Consider the following 19862-nt stretch of genomic DNA (forward strand, 5'->3'; position numbering starts at 1 on the left):
TGACATGTCATGATATATAAAATTAGCCGATATATTCCAGTAATCAAAATGATAGCAGTATATCGGCAGATTGCAGATTTGATAAAACATGTTTTAGCAAACTCGACATCATCTGCGTTCGCATTCAACTTATGTTCTGCCAATGAAGTCTGCTAAATAAAACGTAATCAAACAGCAGATTGGTAGCAGAAATCGAACACAGGCTGCAGGAACCGTTCATCCGATTATTATGTTAGCAGACTCTGTATCAGAACCAATTATTAATATAAAAAAAATATGCAATAGTCTTTCTACCGACAAAATTTGTAACAGATAACTTGGCTGCCTGGGATTATGATGAGAAACCATAAGATCACCCCACAGAAGATACTTTTGTAATGACAATGTTGATGACTACAATTATTGCAGGTAAATATTGATAAATAATATATAGAATCTCATTTTTTCACCAAGATTATGTATAATTTTTTATTATTATTATTTTGAAACACGCGTGCGCGTGTAGGTAGCAGAGTAACGTTAATAAAATTATAGTCTCTTTTCTTTTTTTATTATAAAATTGTTACGCGCGAAACATCATAGAACATTTATGCATGCCTCGTGTATGTATGTACACTGCATATGAGGGAAAGAAACGTGAGAAAAGACTGAAAAGAATTGCGCGGACACAGAGCTACCGCTATATTTGTGCACGCACACAAACCACTAAGGGAGATCAATATCGGTATGGCGGCGCGGGAGGAGCGGCTTCACGCGGTGCGATCGTCCACGATCTACGGTTAAGGAAGAGAACGCGATGGCACGCGACGTTTCTCGCCGGTCGACGACGCGGCCAGACACCACGGGGTCTACGGGGTCTCGTTTTCACCGGACTGCGGCCGAGCGCCCGGGATCGTATTAGCAATTAGTAGCAGGTGGAACGGTGCCGAGTGTGGAAACGTCGTTTCCCGTTGACAGAACGAGCGTACGTCAGGGAGAACGAGAGCGGGCCTCGACAGCACTCGACAGCGAGGAGACCGGTTGACAGATCGCCCGCTGCACCGGGACGACGATTGACTACGATTAATCAACCATCACCATGGCGAAGTATGCTCGCGCGTAATCGTGCCGCCTTATCTCATTAGAATACGCACGGGCACGCACACTCGCGATTGCGGGCAATGCGGGCACGCGACGACGTGATGCTCTGTTTACTATTTCCCTCTTTCCCTGTCCTTGCGACCGCACGCAACTGCGCAACGACGACGTTCTGCAGGTTCCTCGAGACTCGTGAAAGAGAAGGCGGAGTTTCTTTTAAGCGTTCAAATCCCACAAAATTGTCTCGACGCGCGATCTCCCGTAGAGCGTGTGCCTCTCCAAGGTTGCTTTGATAGGCTGCCGCTCTGCTCTGCGGAGTACTGACGAGCTACAATTGACATATGCGACTTGTAATTTTATCTTATCTCGCCTCGATGCCGTATCGGTTACTGGGACCGCCTAATCGGTCGATTATTCGCTCGGGAATGATTCAGTCATGCACCAAAACTGAAACACTCTGCGGAACGTGTTCTCTGCATTGCCCGGTGCAATTTTCTACAATGAAATACTTTAAGATACCTTCGCAATTATTGTCAATATATTTAAACAGATCAGATCTGGGTAAGCTGTGTGTAATCTTGTAACTGGAAACAAAAAGTAAATTTAGGCTCCCCGCGAATGTTACGTAATATGGTTTATCACGTCTACAAGCTTGCTGTTTTGTTTCAATATATCCTACAAATAAGCTTAGCTTTATAATTTATAATTGTTTTGGTATCCAAACCTAGGCCTAGGCTTATATTCGATTAAAACTACAATAAGATAAGTTTGTCCTAGAATTCAGAACAAAACCTTCGTTTTCAGAGAGATGATGATAGTATTCGTTTACGACACTGCAAAGTGTTGTAAAGAGGAGGATGACCCTGCCGAAGCAGTTATGTACTTTCATCCGGCTTGGGTATCTCTTACGCAGAGACTGGCTCTGGCGGGACAGTTAATGGGAGTGCATCACTTCCTGACAACGTCGTTTTCAGCGCCACGCTCTATCACGTTGCAAGGCGGAAAGTTTGTGTTAAAAAAGTTCGGGCAATATGTATTGGTAAGTGCATTTCACTGCGGAACATTCAATTGCTATTGTGTGATACGGTAGAGGTCCGATTTTGACCACGTTTGCGATTGATCACAGCCATTCATAATGACTGGTGCCTAGAGTTTTTCCACTGGACCAGTGTCAGTGGGTGTGATACGATTTTAGATAAGATGTAACTTGAGAGCTGTATATACAAACAGATAATCTATAATATAACATTATTGTAATTGATTGGTTATAATATAGTTATGTACTCTAAATAAATGTTAATCACTAAATAGTAATATTAGCTTTTAAGTAAGTAATAATAATAGCTACTAAGTAATATTAATATCAAAAACAAGAATATCAATATCAGTATTAAGCTTCAAAGTAGCCTGACTTTTCTCAAAACTCCTCCAAGAAATATGGAGTACACACGTCGCATGATGTTTTCTTTACATATATTATTGCGTTTTGTATTGTTCGATATTGATAGAGACGTTATCTGGTGACACCATTCAATCGTCGCAATATTTACAAAGAGTTAATATGTATGTTCGTTGTGGTTCACAACTCAATAGCCATTTAGGAGATTAATCGTAAGTTTAATCGTAAATTACGTTGCTTAATTTTGTTAGGCAGTGGGGACTGATAGAAACATACACGACTGGATACTCGAGAGACGCGCCGACACTCTGGAATCGTTGTTGAAATTCTTTCACTGCGACCTCGTCCAGATACTGGAATCCCTCAATAACGATCGTAATAGATTCACCGAGAAATTGTATCAGATGTTTGAGACCTATCTGCCAATTCTTCAACATAGTGCCAATCTATTTTCCAACATTCCTGTTATTAAGCTTCCAAAGGTTAGTACGGATAATACTAAGTACAAAAGCAAAATGCTGCGAGATAGAAAAATGCCGAATATAGATACAAATATCAAAACAATTATAAATTTATACGATTTTATATATTTCCTCTCTCGCAATAAAAGTGTGTTTCTTTTAATGTAGAGTGCCAGCAACATATTCCTGGAAGGAATGCAAGTGTTACAGCATTGTCAAGAGATAAATGGCATTTTGGGCGGAGCGTTATTTTACAATAACAAGTACGAAACAGACATCCATAAGTAAAATCATATTGTTGCTTCAATATCGCGTTCCAATATTTTTTCAAACATTAACACTAATTATATATTCTGATGTTATTAATTGCTGTTAGTTACTTTGGTCTTTTTAAGATCACCTAATTTATCAATCTTCTTTCTTTCAGGATAGTCTCAACGCAGCTGGGAGCAGATCTAACGAAACAAATAGTCATAACGGATCCTTACAGGATAAAGGTATTTCTTTGATTAGACTTGAAAATTAAATGTAAATGTAGCTGATCGAATAGAATGACGCGTACTGGCTTTTAGCGAAATCGATCGCTTCTGTTGATAAGAAATTCATAATGCATTGAATTTGAAGGCTCCTGCGGAAAGGATACCCACGGAATTTCACTTGCCGATCGGTGTTCAATTGTTACAAGTGTACATAGAGCGGAAGCAATTCGCAAAATTGATGCAAGAAGCGAATAACGAGCGGTACTACAATTCGTGTCTAGATACCGTGACCAAGAAAATATTACAGAGGAAGGTAGGTGTAGGACGCGATGACACAATATAAATATATAAAATCTAATTAGATATCCTGACTTTTCAATAAAAGTTATAATAACCGACCACTTGTAGATCGCCTTGCGTTCAATTCGATGAACTTTCAGACCGTATCTAAGACCGGCGTCAAGGAACCACCCATTACGTCCGGCATGAAGCGGGATACATCGAAGATTTTCACGGTTCCCGAGGAAGGTGAACTGGACTCGACGAATTACCCGCCGGCGCCGGCTCAATATGTGTCGTCCGTGCCGCTTGCGGTCAAACACGAGTCACCGATCAGACGCAAGCAAGAAATCAAGCCAGAACGTCCCAAGGGTGGTGTCACTGCCAATCCGCTCACGCCCAGTGTCTGCGCGACACCGTTGAAGGACGTGGACCGGGTGTTACACGGGAACGCCATGCTCATCTGCTCGTCTGAGAGCGGCGGTGAAAACGAGGGACTTAGAAGCTCGTCGAAAAGTGATGACGACGACATTCCCGACGTCGTTAAAGAAGCGCTCAGGTACATGTTTATTTTTAAAGTAATTTTTAGAAATTCTGTGAAACTTAAGATTATGCACTTCGAAGTTACTTTTACAAAGTTTCATTGAAATCGGAGGTGGACCGTTTTCGAAACTTTCATCCCGAAGTAAGCTTGGTGACATATAATTGTCCAGCTTGCAAAATAATCGAATTTTGATTACATATAATAGATGTAAACGCCTGAACAAGCTGAGAAATGCTACTTCGAAGAAGAAACTGATAAAGAGGAAAGATCCCGACAGGAAGAGCATGAGCCTATCGGACTTGACGTCATCAATCAAGCCACGTTTGAACGGTATTCCCAGGGCTCGTCAACTGGAACTAGACAAAATGTAATTGAATTAATGCTATAGCTACCCGATTACTGAATACGTATGATTATTGAGTCGGTAATTGCGTTTTAAAAAATAATGGAATCAAACCCATTGTATAATGCAGACGAACTTAATTTCTATAAAACGAATGTTCTATAAAACTATTTTATTTTAATATTTATATTCTATTAACAGACTATGCAAATTAAATGAAGTCTCGCCGGACGATCCGAATTCACCCCGGCGGAAACTCACCAGAAGTAACATGCGGCATTCGCGTACTATCGTTGATCCCTGTTATCCCGTCTTCCGATATGATGGTCTACCAGTTTCGCAATCTTTGTATGAGCAATACATCGCCTCGCACTGCGAGGAGCTGCGCGATAACGACGGCGTTCACGAGCGTCGTAGCGATGACGACAATCTACAATCGAAAAGCCTGCCAAGCGACCTGACGAGCGCGAAATTACCGATAAACAGCAGCCGGAACTCAATCACGAAGGATGATCGCGAAGGTACGTTATTTAAATGAGCTAAAAATCTAAAAAAAAATTTTTTTTAACATAAAAAGTAGAGTGCATTTCCAACGTTGCTAAAGAGAGGAGTAATAGCAGTAAAAATAGTAACAACAATAGTAGTGTCGTGAATGTTCTAGTGTTCGAAACATGTTTCAAACATTTGTTTTAAATATAAACCTTCAGAATGCGCCAAACCTGGGTATGACAAGAGCAAGCAAGAGACGTACAAGAGATCGATGAGTCTGCCGCTGAAGCCGCTTAACGTCGTCGCTGAAGTGTCCAACGGCGACGATCGGCGGAAATCGACGTCGGAGTGCGGTGGTGCTGGAAGCTCGTTTGAGTTTCCGCAGAGACGGAAGCTGGACGGTTTACAGTTGACGCCGCTGATGTCGAAGCTGAGTCTGCTGGCTGACGAGCGAACCAGCGGCTTCTGCAGTCGCGAGACCACGCCGAGCGAATTCCGCGATTTGTCCGGATTTTCCGGTGGTGCGACAGTCACCGCGACGACGACAACGACGAATCAGCTGATCCGGCAAAAACTGGAGTCCGTCGAGAAGGAAGCGAGCGATGGTGAGGATGAGCTGGAGGAAGACTGGGTCAACAAGGATGAGCCCGCCGCCTGTCTCGTGAAGACCGAGCTCTTTCTCTGCGGCTATCAGAATATGGTGCTGGTGTTGCTGATGGAAAACGGCACCGCGAACAATCCGGATTTGATACATGCTCTGGTAAGTGTGAAAAATTCATATGTTCTGGAATTTATTGGATTTAAATGTTTAAAAAATTACGATGAAAATTACGAAGGATTATTTTTGAATAATAATATAATAGTGCCAATTTTTAAGAGAAAAATTGATACAATAATTAAAAGATTATGGAATAATTGCCCGAAATATTCTCAAATGTTATTTCTGTAAAGACGCGGATAACAGTCATAATAAATGATTTGTTTCGTATAGTGGCATACCTGTGTGAGTACGTTGGGTAAGCTCGAATCGCGACTGCAGCAGTGCCTAGAACCAATGCCATCCACGGAAAATAAAGAGTTGTACAGTATTCTGAATGTGGATCCGCAGTGGGACACAGTGCAGCGTTCCGGACTTTGGGGCGTTACCGAGCTGGACATCGTATCCTGCCTTCACGACAGATTTACGCAAGGCAGAAGTTTGACAGACATTATCGTCAGGTAATTACGAAACTCTTCATTCTTTATAAACTAAAAAAAGTTTCACTGTTTTTTATTTTATATCTAATTTATATTACGTAAAACTTTTTTTTCGCGAATCAGTTTTAGTTTTGTCCTTGTAAGACAAACATTTTCTAATAGATGATTAAAATCATGTTAATTACGATGTCTTTGTGTAACGCTTTATTTTGTTAAGTTACAAGTTACAATATTTGCCGGAAATTTAGAAATACTTATAACATTATGTGGATTATGGCGAGCGAATATGTTGAGACGTTTACGACAGGAATCGAATTTGCCGAAAGATCCTGACATAAAAGAATATTTTGATTGAGCAGAACGGAAGACACGGTAGTTTACGGTAACCAGAGCGGAGGAGTAGAAGTTTTCTACCAGCAAGCGGTGGCACCAGGTACTTTTGCAGCGCTTCCTACCCCAGCGGATCTGATGGGGATCGTGGCTCTCAAAGCAAAGCGTCGATTGGAAAGAGATCACGGAATCGTGTTACTGTAAATCCAGAACTGCGCGTTACTTCTTTTTCTTTTTTTTTGCCAGAAAAAAAAGAGGATAATGCATACGTTCACAATTTCGCTTGTTTGCTCTCGGCAAGAGAGATCATCATATCCAGTACAAGAGAGGAGAATCGTACGTTATTTTGACGGGATAATTTTAACAACGGAAGATATACGGCTTTTCTACGGCGTATTTTTGTAATCTGTGATTTTCCAACATACCGAGCGTAATTCCAGGAGAATTGGCTGCGATCAAAAAGAGCTTTTATATACCACTGTGGTGTACCCATGCATTCTTATCGTGTAATACCGGTCGAAACATTTTTTACGATAACGGATCGTCGACCAACCAATTTGTATACTTTACCGTTTCATCGATAGTGCAAATTGTTATCATAGCAAATGTTATTTGTATTATATATGTTATTGTATATAACATGTCTTAGAATCGACGGAAAGTAGATAGCATTATTGTTCTTAAAACTTGGAGACAGTTTTTAGAATTTTGATCTATCAGTATATCATGAGACATATCTCAGTAGATTCTGATTTATAGGCCATTAGAAATGAGAAGTCTTTCAGGAATCAGGCTTCGAAAGAGAAGATAAGTAATGTAACATTGTATTTAATTTTTGAAGCGAGTTTTACGTCAATAATATTTTTATTTGATTAATTACACTTATTACACAATTCGCCGTCTATATAATTATTATAAAAATACTTGCTCTGTCTATTATTTAAGAGTTACTAGAGAGTTACTATGTAGAATATTAATATCTGAAAAAAAATTGTTGACTCCAAATGTGAGGTACACTGTATCTTCATTGATTCTCGGACATCCTGTATAGAGTCGATTTATTGTACATGTACATAACGAGCCGTTAGTAACTTATTTGCATTTTAATCAGCGCGAATCAGACACTCAGTTTCAGAGGATAGTTAAGGGTATATATTCTCCGAAAAAGAAAGACGGAAATCAGTATTCCGCGAACGCGCTACATCCAGTATTTCTAGTCGTCCGAATTGCTTTTGTAGGGGAAAAATAGAGACGATAATAATATTGCAAAAATCACCTGCTCGACATTGTCAATTTTAATGTAAAAAAATATTTTATGCGACATTTTATGCGCAACGTTACCCGTCATCGGTGTTGAATCCGTTTTTGTCTCGCAAGATTTACATAAAAATGTCGATGATCTCGCGCAGGAATCTTCCGCGAGACAAGTTTTTCATTACAACGATATGTAATATTTCCAAATATTTATATTGCGATTAATTTATGCTAATATATTGCACCGACGATATTTTTGGCGAGCAGAGTTGAATCATGTTATGTCATTGTCTGAATTTTCTAATGACTTTCTCTGTATCCGATAGTCCATGTGTTTTGTTTGAGATCTAATAAAGCAAATTATCATTCTTTAAATACTTTCTTGATCTTGTTTTTCGGTGCGTCCTATGATTTTTTGTATAATAATATTAATTAAAATTATTTATTTAATTATATAAATTATAATTATTGTATAATATAATGTCTAATTATATAATTGTTGAAAATTAATTTAAATAATTATATATCGCGAAGTGACAATCGATTGAATGCTACTATGCTTCTGATAAATGGATGAAGTTTAAATTAATAATAACAGAGGCAGGCACTGTATTTATCACATAGCACATAGCTAATAGCTACTGCATCATCGAAGCGTTTAACGTAAACAACAAAAAAGTATGCTCCAATCTAATATTACGTATAAATGCATAAATGCATTAGAGGGTGTGTACGCAGAAAATTCTGCATTCTAACACCAGGCGACATAAATATGTTTGCTACGTGCTGCGGAAAGTGAGATGTTTATGCGAAAAACTTTTAATATGCCGAAGGTGACAAATAAAATATTCGATGTTATTCGATTTCATTGAAGCGAATGAGAGAGATATAGAAAAATCGAAAAAGGGCATTTTATCGTACCATCAATCGCTCTTTACGAGTGAATTCCGTTTCACGCATGATGCGCATAATGCATCATTTATTCTTGTTTATTTGGTAAACAACAAAAATGAATAATGCATTATGCGCCCTATATATATTGCGATTTTTATATAAATGCTTTTTTTTTAGGAAGAAAACCTTTTTTAATCGTTTTTATTTATTCGACTTTACCATAGCATTTATATTTCTCAATTCTTTCCACGTTTCTTTACTGCAATTTGAAAAATCGCAAATATTTTTAAAATAATCTCGCTTTGTGTAATAATCGGAGTTATCAGAAAATTACCGGAATCATGTGTATATATATATATATATATATATATATATATATATATATATATATATATATATATATATATATATAGAAAATAACTGTAAATGGAAGTAATATGATGCAATAGGATTGTCACCTTCAGAGACCTTGCTTATATGTTGTCACACACGTGGCATGGCATACGTGCTCTACGATTAATCGGAGAAATGTGTTTTCTTATGCCTTATGCTAATTAAGAAGGCGAGCCCACCTCGAATGCGTGTCGTTGAGTGTGTCCCAGCTGTAATGACGCATTTAATTAAGCTCACTCACTGCAGCCATCTTGAATTAATGATGTCAGAAACGAGAAAATATATCATATATAAAAATTTTTGCAATGTTATTAAAATAAAAATGTTTTAATTAAATATCTTATCGCTTTGTATAATAATTGGAATTATCAGAAAATTACCTATAGAAAATAAAAACTCTAATGAAAATAAAACTTATGATGTAATACTATGGGAATCTTCAAAGACCTTGTTTATGTGCTGTACATATGTAGCACGGGATACCTACGTGCTCTAGGATTAATCGGAGAAATGTTTCCTTATGCCTTATGCTAATTAGTAAGGCGAGCCCACCTCGAATGCGTGTCGTTGAATGTATCCCAGCTTTAATGACGCATTTAATTAAGACTCCGGTTCATTGCAGCCATCTTGGATTGATGATGTCAGAAGCGAGAAAATATATCATAAAAATTCTTGCAACGTGCATTAAAATAAAAATGTTTTTCAATTAAATAACATATATGTAATCGATAGAATAGATTTTTAAAATATACCAAAAATACTTCCCTTTTGAAAAATCAATAAATATATATCATATATATCGAATTGAATTGTGCCTAATCAAAAACGAAAACAAGCTGTTTAACAACTGCCGAATTGAAATAAATCTTTGCTTTCTTGCTATTAAATTATAACAAAATGAGTCTTCAGTATATTTTAACTACGACAATTATTTTAAATATAAAAATACTACATTACAACGAAAAATGATACTGTAGTCTGTACGTTGCAAGAATAAATTGCTAAATAATAAAAAGCTATTTTTAATTATCTTATAGTTTACAATTTTACTAAGAGTGACGCTGTTGCGTACTGTCAATATGGACTTGGCATTCGGCAATCAAGCCAGCAGGATTCTTAAAAAAAAAAACCTGCCTTCGTCACCGGTCTGATTTATGAACCGCCGATCATGGAGAACGTGGCGCAAACAAGCCTCCGTCGTAGACCAATAGCGTGACACGGCAGGCCCGTGGATCGTCGGTGGGCTCGATATTTAAAGCGGAACTCAATGTGCGCTCCACAATAATCGAGTGTTCGGTATCGTCATAGAAGATACTTTTTACCGCTTTCCTTGATTTTGAAAGCCATCATGGTAAGTTGGAGAACTGTCATCTGGTAACAGAGTCATTTTTATAATTTAACTTGATTATTGATTGAACAGTACGATTGCTTATCTAATGTGCAATTGTCCAACACTTATAATTCGCAAAGATAAACTTTTCTGAGATCTTTTATTTGTCCAACATCAAAATAATAAATTCTTCGCGTTTGCTTCCAGACGAGCTACACCGATAAAGGACCCCAGGTAGACATCACTTCTTGTTAAAGTGTTGGGGAGAAAAATAAGTTGTTTTCTCGCCTGATGGAATTACTACTACTATTTAGAATACACAGTGATTATAATTATAGAGAATTACTACTAGAAATGTGACGCGCAATATTGATATTTTTTAGCCCATTGGAGGAAAATTCATCAGTTTCGATCACATAAAATTCTGGGTCGGAAATGCGAAACAGGTAAATTCTCATATACTGAATGTTTTTTAATACGTGAGAAATATCGTAGGAAAATAAACAGCAATCATAAATGTATATTCTCTAAAAGTCGAAAAGTGAAATATTCAAAACGAGAAAATGCAAGTGTAATAAAAAATAAAAATTGAGTCTGTGCACTTAATTCGAGTAATTCGCCACTCTAAGAAAAAGTAAAAGGGCACTCTTTTCGAGTGCAAAAGATCAGTGTCTATAGGAGTGAATTTAGAGTGAAAAATTTCACTCTGTTAAAGTCATTTATCAGTCAATCTTTAGTGAATCGTGATTTACTCTATAGCTTTAGAATGAGATCGTATCACTCTGATAGAGTATAGTCATTCTAAAAATTTGAGTGAAAAATTCACTCCTACTTTATGAGTGCCCGCATTTACTCAAATTAGAGTACTCTCTAATTTGACAATCCTCTCTTTTGGAGTGACTATCGCAATCACTCTAATATATTAGTAGCGAAACCATTCTATGAGACTTAGAGAGACGCTTTACTGAATTGATATAACAATATCGTAATGTAGCCATAACTACGTTGCGTGGGCGCATCGGTCATAAATGCAGCAAATGCAGTAATCAAATTCAGGATGTATATAGCAAAGGAAAAGTTACGATTTTATTAGCCAATATACTGTACATTTATACAATTTCGTTGCGCATACTTTTTCAGTCGCAACTTTTATTTAGTTTATTCGCTGATAAAAGCTTATCTACGTTTCTAATGTATATTATGCAACAGCTGCGCTCACTTTTTTTTTTAAACAACGTTATGTTTTATGCAACGAGAAACGATATGTATATAATTTACACGGATATTCACGCTTTACATTATTACGTTATTATTTAAGACGAACTTTCGTGGACACGGCCTGTTTTCCAGCGAATCCATTCCGTTGGCGACGCGTACTGCAATGTATTTACCGTTTCAAAAATCGCTATTAAGACTAAGCGAAATCAGAATACAATTTTCATATAACTTCTCAAAAACAGTACCGTTTTTATTTTATTTTATTTTTTTTCAATTCGTGCAATTACGTGAAGCGACACGTTTCCAAATTTGTCAGTTCCTCAATATCGTAGGAAAATAGAGAGGAAGTAGAGAGTAGTATTCAATATAATTCTGTTCTTTATCTATAGCTGCATTTGAGTTTTATCAGTTTTATCAAGATACTATGTACATACATAAACTTGTTGATTTTCTGCCCTAAATTCGTGTTCATAATGTTTCCTACATACTAAGAAACGCCTCGTATAAAGAAAATAGAATATAAGAAACAAAATAAAATCTAAAAATGCATCCAAGAGACACGTATGTGCGCAGCGAACAGATCGTGTATTTTTACGCGAGTATCCGAGATTTTGAGATAGATTACATATACGTGAAGGTAAAACACAATTGCTCGTAGGCTGCCAGTTTCTATCGATGCAGGATGGGGTTCCAGCCGTTTGGATATCGCGGTTTGGAAACTGGCTCCAGACGAATAGCCGCGCATGTAGTGAAACAGAACAAAGTGAGTAACTTTAAACGCACGCACGAATGTGTAAGCACACACAGTAAAATAAATCAAAATGTAACGTTATAGAAAAAATTTTCAATAGATTTACATTATTTAATAGTTTATTTAAAGAGTAGCGTTCTTTTCGAAATCTTGCATATGATCTTCCGAAACGCATAGAGTTTCCTAATCATCAGGATCGTAATCATAGATAGTGTTCGTGTTCGAATCCCCGTACGAGTCTGATAATGAAGAAATGTCGGATCATCTTTCTCGACATGGAGACGGCGTGCGAGATGTTGCGTTCAACGTTGAAGATATCGACACCATTGTGAAGGTAAGAAACAAAGAAAATGCTTTTTCTTTGCCTAAAAAATACAAGTTCCTTTATTAGTAAAATTTCCACGTTGCAAGATAAAATATCCTTTCCGGAATTAAAATAGGCATAATTAAAAATGGCGTTAAAAAATTTTTCCTATCGGAAAATAATAGTAAAGTCATTTTCAAGTTGTCTTTACTGATATTTTAAACAATGCATGCCAAAAGATTGCCAAGAAAAGGGGCGCCGAAATAGTGCGCGACATATGGGAGGAAAGCGACGAATATGGCACTGTGAGGATGGCCACTCTGAAAACTGTAAGTATAAAAAATGATACTTCTCTACACGATCTCCGATATCGTCATATTCTAGATGTCAATTGATTCAACGCCACTTTCAGTATGGCGATACGCTCCATACGCTTGTCGATAGGATGAAGTACAAGGGTTTCTTCCTGCCGGGTTTTGCAAGGCCATCGGAGGATACTCTTCTCAAACAATTGTGCGTATGCAAAAGCGCGATTCCTCATACAGTAGCAACTAACAAAAGCTACACTGTAAAAAATTTAATGTCCCAGAAAGTCCACTCTAAATTTTGTGTTAAAATAACACAATGCATGAGTTATTTTAATACAAAATTTAGAGTGGACTTTCTGGGACATTAAATTTTTTTACTGTGTAGAATCATCTCGCTTTAAAAAAAAAAACTGGAATATTTTAACAATATCTCAATAATTTAATAATAATGTCTTAATGTTCTTCCTTGACGAAAAAAAATATCCTTTACTCACACATTAGAAAAGTAAAGGATAATTTTTATTTTAAATTCCAAGATATCCTATAAAATATCCTACAATTTTAATCTCTCATATATAGAGTACAAAAGAAACGTAAAGAATACTCGAGTAGCTCGATAGGATAGGAGACTAACATTAAACTTAAACTATATCGATATATTTCTCTTATCATAGACCAGAAATACATTTAAATTTCGTGGACCATGTGGTGGGTAATCAATCCGACAAACAGATGGAACCCGTTGCGAAATGGTATGTAGATTTATTTACGTGTGAACGTAAACATGTTTATGCTAATGAGAAGTCATATATAATTCAGTGCATTTTTCTCTCGATTTTAAATAATAATTAAAAGCAGCATTTGTTACAATTCATTAGTGATACAGTAATTGAGTACATTAATATATTAAAATAGTATATAGAATAAAATGCGTAATAAAGTTTACGTTACACTCTCATCGAATCACAGATAAACATTCAAAATTTTTGCCGTAGGTAAAATATTCTTACGCTAAAAAATAGAATATTAAATTAAATGAAGATTTCTCTCTTTTTTTTCTCTCTTAGGTACGAGGAATGTTTACAGTTTCATAGATTCTGGTCAGTCGACGACACGCAGCTGCACACGGAATATTCCGCGCTACGATCCATCGTGATGACGAACTGGGAGGAGACTGTAAAGATGCCGATCAACGAGCCCGCGTCAGGGAAGAAACGCTCCCAAATCCAGGAATTCGTCGAATACTACGGCGGCGCCGGCGTGCAACATATTGCCCTCAATACCAGTGACATTATTGCAGCGGTAAGTAATTGAGTGTTCTAATTGCATTTGTGCGTAACGTGTCCTACAAGACACGACTATGCAGTATAGTAGCAACTTTAAAAAAACTAGCTTTTTGGTCACAAAATGGTCTCTTAACATTTTTATTCTGATTTTTAATAATTAATAATAATTGACATATAGTTTCGATGTTTTTAATTTATTAAATTAAGATATTTTCTAGGAAATGTCGCGCGCTCGCAATAAGTTCCTCCGCACATTCATTCTCACGCTCCATTTTTGCAGATAACGAATCTGCGTGCCAGAGGGATGGAGTTTCTGGACGTGCCCGATAGTTATTACGACATGCTCAGAAACCGCCTGGAAGCCAGTGGCACGAAAATCGTGGAGGACTTGGATATACTACAGGTACCTTTATTGATAGTGAATTAGAACTCTGGTACAAGTTGTAACGCGTTTACTGTTAATTCGATTGCGTTATCGCTTTGCAGAAATTAAAGATATTAATAGACTACGACGAAAACGGATATCTTCTACAAATATTCACGAAAAATATGCAAGACCGACCGACGCTGTTCATAGAAGTCATACAGAGGCGCAACCATAACGTAAGTATTGAAAAAAGGTTGTAGAATCTAATTTTACATCTACGATCTTTACAAAATTTACTAACACCTAAAAACTCGAGAAATATCAACTAGTATTTAAATAATCGTAAATTTAATTTGTCATTTCTTCTTTAGGGTTTCGGCGCCGGCAATTTCCAGGCGTTGTTCGAAGCGATCGAATTGGAGCAAGCAAAACGTGGAAATCTGTAGAATATCAACATTGCCGCTGATATATTTGAAAAATTGAAACCGTTAGCCGGCAGTTAAAGTAATCCTATAAAAGAGTGAAGCATGAGTATCTTTGTACTTAATTGTGTATTGTTCTACTTATATAATGAGATATCACATTAAAAAGTATATTATACATATAAAATCTGCCCCGAGATTTATTCAGCACCATCTATCCTGATACATATCACTATTGTTAATAATTCGTTCACATTATAATAGAGCTGTATGTTTTGTCGCGACCGAAGAAAATGTCAAGGTTTTTACGTTTCCCTCTGTGGAATAGATAATCAACTTGTCCGATTAATTCCGTATTCTTGTATTTAATGGCCAACATTTTTTTTCGTATTACAAAAATACACAGCATTTTAAATGTAAAATATGTTACAATACATTTCAAAGCGTAGTAATGCAAAGATATTACCTGCCGTCAAAAATTAAACTCTCTCGATCAATGAGATATCTATGTGTGCACGTTGTGCTAGTACGTATGTAACTAAGAAATGTAAATTTCGAACAACATATATACATATATATATATATATATATCTGTGTGTATACATATATATCTATATATATATATTGTACAGAGAAAAGCGACGAAATTACTTAAAACTGTGATATCAGATGTTTCTCGATTCATTTTTTTTTATCGTGGCCAAGATATAAGCGGAGAGATATTCTTCATATAAAATGTAATATTATCTATAGAAAGAACAGGGATAGGGATAGGTAGGATGTGGTCGTGACGAGAGGGTTATTGATGAGATTAGGTGGCTCACTTATTAATCGCGATCTCCAGGGCATCCGGTCGCTCGACAACCTGTCTGCTCACACGCTCATCGCGAAAATCAGCACGATCTTCCTCGTTCATGCGCTATCATGAATGTTAAGGCGAAAGATATCGTGCTGACAGTAGTATGAATTACCCATTGGCTTCAACACAAAACATTGCGAGAAGGCGTGTGGGGGATCCTCGTCTGCCTGTAATTAAACGCAAGCAATATATTACATATAACAATATGTGTTAAGTAGCACTTAATAATAAAATAATATTGATGTTAATGTTAATTACATTAATTATTGAAGTATTATATGGTTCACACATTTAATGTTAAAAATACAGAAATAAGTCTTTAAATGTTACTCCACATTATGATTTAATCATTGTTCCAATTTGTTCAGCAATTTATTCTTGTATCAAACTATCTACTCGTAACGCGTCGAATTAAATCAGTGATCCCAGACTCGTAAATTTGTATTTCACAGAAGTCGGCTACTTGTGGCTCGTGGCTTGCGTCTGAGATCTCCGAATTAGATACATTTCATGGATATCTCTACTCCATATAACATGAAATGTATAAATAACGTTAATATAATTGCCTCGCATTATTTTATAACGTAATCATTTTAGATTAAATAAAATATACGTTTTCTTTTTAAAGCAAGATACATTAATGAAAAGATAAAATTGCAAAGAGAAATATTAATTAAAAATAAAAATAAATAGCAAACGTATTGAAAAAAAATATCAAGCTGCGAATTAAAGCAATCGCAGAAAATGTTAATAAAATTTTCAAGTTATCACAATCACAATTAATCTTAAACATAACAGATTTTTAGCACAGCCTATAGAGATGTGGAGATAAGTTACTGAGTTCTATTGGTCCAGAAATTTTGTGCTGAATCAAGATAAAAAAACGAAAGCGATATGCAGCGAATACATGATGCAAAACATCGGACAAGGCTTGCCTGTTAACACGGTACACAGAGCAACGAAGAAGATTTTGCGGTACCTGATACCTAAACCGTGTCGTGTAACGCAAGTCTGAAGATGTCGTGTTGCACGTAAAAACTGGTACCGATCGGCTTCAGGATAAATGTCTGGATGTACGCGTGAGGTTGATCTTCGTCAGTCTGCACGATCATCAATAATCGTTGAATAGTTTTCTTTTTAATTTGAGGTATCGATGAAACCCGCTTACTACAGAGAACTTATTTCCCGTCTATAATTCCTACCTATAGGTTCTATTCTATTTCCGTCTATGGGCCTTGGTACATAGAAAAACTTAAGCAGTAAGAAATCAACAGTATGGATTCGCTACCGCTTAGGGCCGTGCCTTAAGTTCTTGACTGTGATTGGCTGATTTGCTTACTGCTTGGGTTTTACTGCTTAAGTTTTTCTATGTGCCAAGGCCTTATATTTCCCATATGTTAAAATCAGTCTTATTCAAGAAAGTCTATAATTCTAATAGATACACCATATCTAGTATTAACTTATTTTTGTACAAATACGTGTGCAAAAATCAAGCTTACAGAATCGTTAAAAATTGAGAATTAAATTACTGAACTGATTGGTTTAGTATAAAACATAAATCTTACATATGCTTTAAAATATAAAATTTTAGTATTTTTAAAAATAATTTTATTACTTTTTATCACAATTCAACTTAACATTGCCTTCATTAGATAATTAATTGCATTTTGTCGCATTAAACGCTTTTTAATGAATATTTCTTTGTTACTAACTGTGGTTTCCTTACCTGCAACCTTCCTAATACATTAATGAGAACTCCGCCATCAAACATCGGTTGCGAATCAATCGCTGTTATTATCCGATTTATTTTTTGAAAGGATAGGCTCTGGAAAAGAAAATAAAATTAATATAATAGCGTATTACTTTTCATATGCCAATTTTTTAAAATCAAATTTACAATAATAATAGTGAAATAAGATTAAAATATAAAGATTGACCAAGTACAAGCCAAACATATTTGATAAAATGTAAATACAAAATCTAACGTACAACAAATATCTTGCATACAAATATTATATATACATATATCTTATATCTAGATTCTATCGTCTCTGTCTAGCTCCATCTTTGATTTCATCTACTTTAATTTTAGAATTCTTAAACTTCATGATACTTTTAAGTCAGAATATAACCTTTCTATTTACAAATAGACCAGTTAGAGATGTCGAATAAGTTTCTAGAGATTCTCTCTAGTAATAAACTCTCAGAGTTTAAACTACTCCGAAAAAATAAAAATATAAACATCATATTAAAAGTATATTAATCCTCTTTCTGTATACGTGGGTCTATGGCGTCTGAGCCAAAATGATATCTTCGTATCTGTAAAACTTGTAAGCTTGACAGAAAATGTTAAATAAGCGATATTTATCAAAATGACTATAAAATTGTCAACTACAATATAGATAGATATTTTGTAAAACTTCAGATTTTTAAAAAATACTTTAAGAAAAATACTTAAAAAAAAGCGCCAAACGTAACAGACCTACGTATACACTCCGAGGATGCAAAAAAACATATAGACAGAGGGTTAAACACTAATAATCTTCTATACAATCTCCTACGAAAAAAGCTATGAAGATTATCATCTTCTATGAAGAGACCATTTCTTTGAACATATAAATTCCTCTTGGATCCTACTAATGCTGCGACTCAGATGATCAATGATCCACTAGTAAGAATAGACTAGTTGCAAGGGCACTTTTTCGAAAGCCCGAAAGAAAAAAGATACCTCTCGCATGACGGATTTGGATACAAATATGTGGATGTGAGGTACTGCAACCGCATTCATTTCAGATCGGCGGAAGGAAACTTTACTCACAGTTAACTTTTCCATGATTTTGATAGCGCCTTGTATCTGCAAGCCCTCGAACGTCATGAAGGATGTCTCCGCCTGCAAAAAAGGTTATGTCAGTCGGTCGCGAGGCCGGGCGAGGAAATCACGCGAGGGAGAATTGCGAGACGGGACTGGTCCCATGAACTGGTCGAGGGATCGTCTTACATTGTACATGTTTATGAGGTTCGGCCTCTGCGTCGGATCGTCGAACATCGCGTAATATTGTTGGACGAAACCCTTGCCGATCGCCTCGTACGGCACGTTCATCGCCATGGTGCTGTGCAACGGCCCCGACCGACAATTGCGACCGGCGAAATGGCGATACGGCGAAAGTCAGACACGCCGATTATCACGCGACTGCTCCACCGCCTCCTTCTTGCCTCCGGGTGCTCCACGCACGTTCCGTCTCGACCTTGGGCCCTACAGTTTCCTACGAGCGCGAAGCGCCGTGCGACATCCCTCGTGCCGTATATACGAGTAGGAAACGAGCGATCGCGCGGCGCGCGGACTTCTCTCGCGATACATCGAGATCGAGGACCGCAGGGAACTTCTCGAACGTTCGGCGGCAACTGCACTCCTCGACACTCTCGCGCGCTCTTTGCACTCTGCGCGCCGCGCAGAACGCGCACTCGTCTCGCTTCAAGTCGTGGAAAGTGCAAACGGTCCAAACGATCAGCTGTGTGCGCGTTTAAAGCGGGGAGCACACACTTCTGCACAACGCATAATACGTAAGCATAAGAAAATTGATTGGTCTATTTTCTTATGCACATGTGTATGGGCCCGGACACACACTTCTGCACAACGCATAATGCGTAAGCATAAGAAAATTGATTGGTCTATTTCTTTATGCACATGTGTATGGGCCCGGACACACACTTCTGCACAACGCATAATGCGTAAGCATAAGAAAATTGATTGGTCTATTTCCTTATGCATATGTGTATGGACCAATCAATTTTCTTATGCTTACGCCAGCTTACGCATTATGCGTTGTGCAGAAGTGTGTGCTCCCCGCTTATGGATCAATAAATTTTCTTATGCTTAC

General features: G+C 36.9%; 3 protein-coding genes across 9 annotated transcripts; 2 read left to right on the forward strand and 1 right to left on the reverse strand.

Moving 5' to 3' along the window:
* The first annotated feature begins 622 nt into the window (after positions 1–622).
* Positions 623–8227, forward strand: Hps4 (Hermansky-Pudlak syndrome 4 protein). 2 transcript variants are annotated; one of them, XM_071788425.1, is made up of 12 exons: positions 623–1086; positions 1882–2116; positions 2728–2958; positions 3106–3200; positions 3365–3434; positions 3562–3729; positions 3857–4254; positions 4445–4606; positions 4784–5103; positions 5290–5831; positions 6063–6289; positions 6628–8227. In XM_071788425.1, exons 1-12 carry the CDS (start codon positions 1079–1081, stop codon positions 6800–6802), a joined length of 2631 nt encoding a protein of 876 aa, XP_071644526.1. In that variant the 5' UTR covers positions 623–1078; the 3' UTR covers positions 6803–8227. The 2 variants fall into 2 exon arrangements, with proteins under 2 accessions (XP_071644526.1, XP_071644527.1); XM_071788426.1 differs by lacking the exon at positions 623–1086 and adding an exon at positions 1512–1638.
* Positions 8228–10371: 2144 nt separating this feature from the next.
* Positions 10372–15312, forward strand: Hpd (4-hydroxyphenylpyruvate dioxygenase). The gene is made up of 12 exons (XM_071788427.1): positions 10372–10490; positions 10677–10703; positions 10853–10915; positions 12346–12450; positions 12647–12772; positions 12982–13071; positions 13155–13255; positions 13725–13802; positions 14118–14352; positions 14617–14739; positions 14823–14939; positions 15075–15312. The coding sequence occupies exons 1-12, from the start codon at positions 10488–10490 to the stop codon at positions 15147–15149; spliced, it is 1143 nt and encodes a 380-aa protein (XP_071644528.1). The 5' UTR covers positions 10372–10487; the 3' UTR covers positions 15150–15312.
* Ntf-2 (nuclear transport factor-2) lies at positions 14444–19487 on the reverse strand. Of its 6 annotated transcripts, XR_011733639.1 has the most exons (6): positions 18983–19487; positions 18803–18874; positions 17711–17809; positions 16971–17084; positions 16243–16504; positions 14444–16151 (listed from the first exon to the last, which is right to left on the reverse strand). XR_011733639.1 is itself a non-coding variant. In XM_071788434.1 (5 exons), the coding sequence occupies exons 1-4, from the start codon at positions 19088–19090 to the stop codon at positions 16971–16973; spliced, it is 393 nt and encodes a 130-aa protein (XP_071644535.1). In that variant the 5' UTR covers positions 19091–19486; the 3' UTR covers positions 14444–16151. The 6 variants fall into 6 exon arrangements, 3 of the variants coding, with proteins under 3 accessions (XP_071644535.1, XP_071644534.1, XP_071644533.1); XR_011733641.1 differs by lacking the exons at positions 16243–16504; positions 16971–17084 and having other exon boundaries at positions 14444–15143; positions 15950–16151; positions 18983–19475; XR_011733640.1 differs by lacking the exons at positions 16243–16504; positions 16971–17084 and having other exon boundaries at positions 14444–15213; positions 15950–16151; positions 18983–19475.
* Positions 19488–19862: the final 375 nt, after the last annotated feature.

Source organism: Temnothorax longispinosus, chromosome 9, assembly GCF_030848805.1.
Source record: "Temnothorax longispinosus isolate EJ_2023e chromosome 9, Tlon_JGU_v1, whole genome shotgun sequence".
In the NCBI taxonomy this organism is placed as follows: domain Eukaryota; kingdom Metazoa; phylum Arthropoda; class Insecta; order Hymenoptera; family Formicidae; genus Temnothorax; species Temnothorax longispinosus.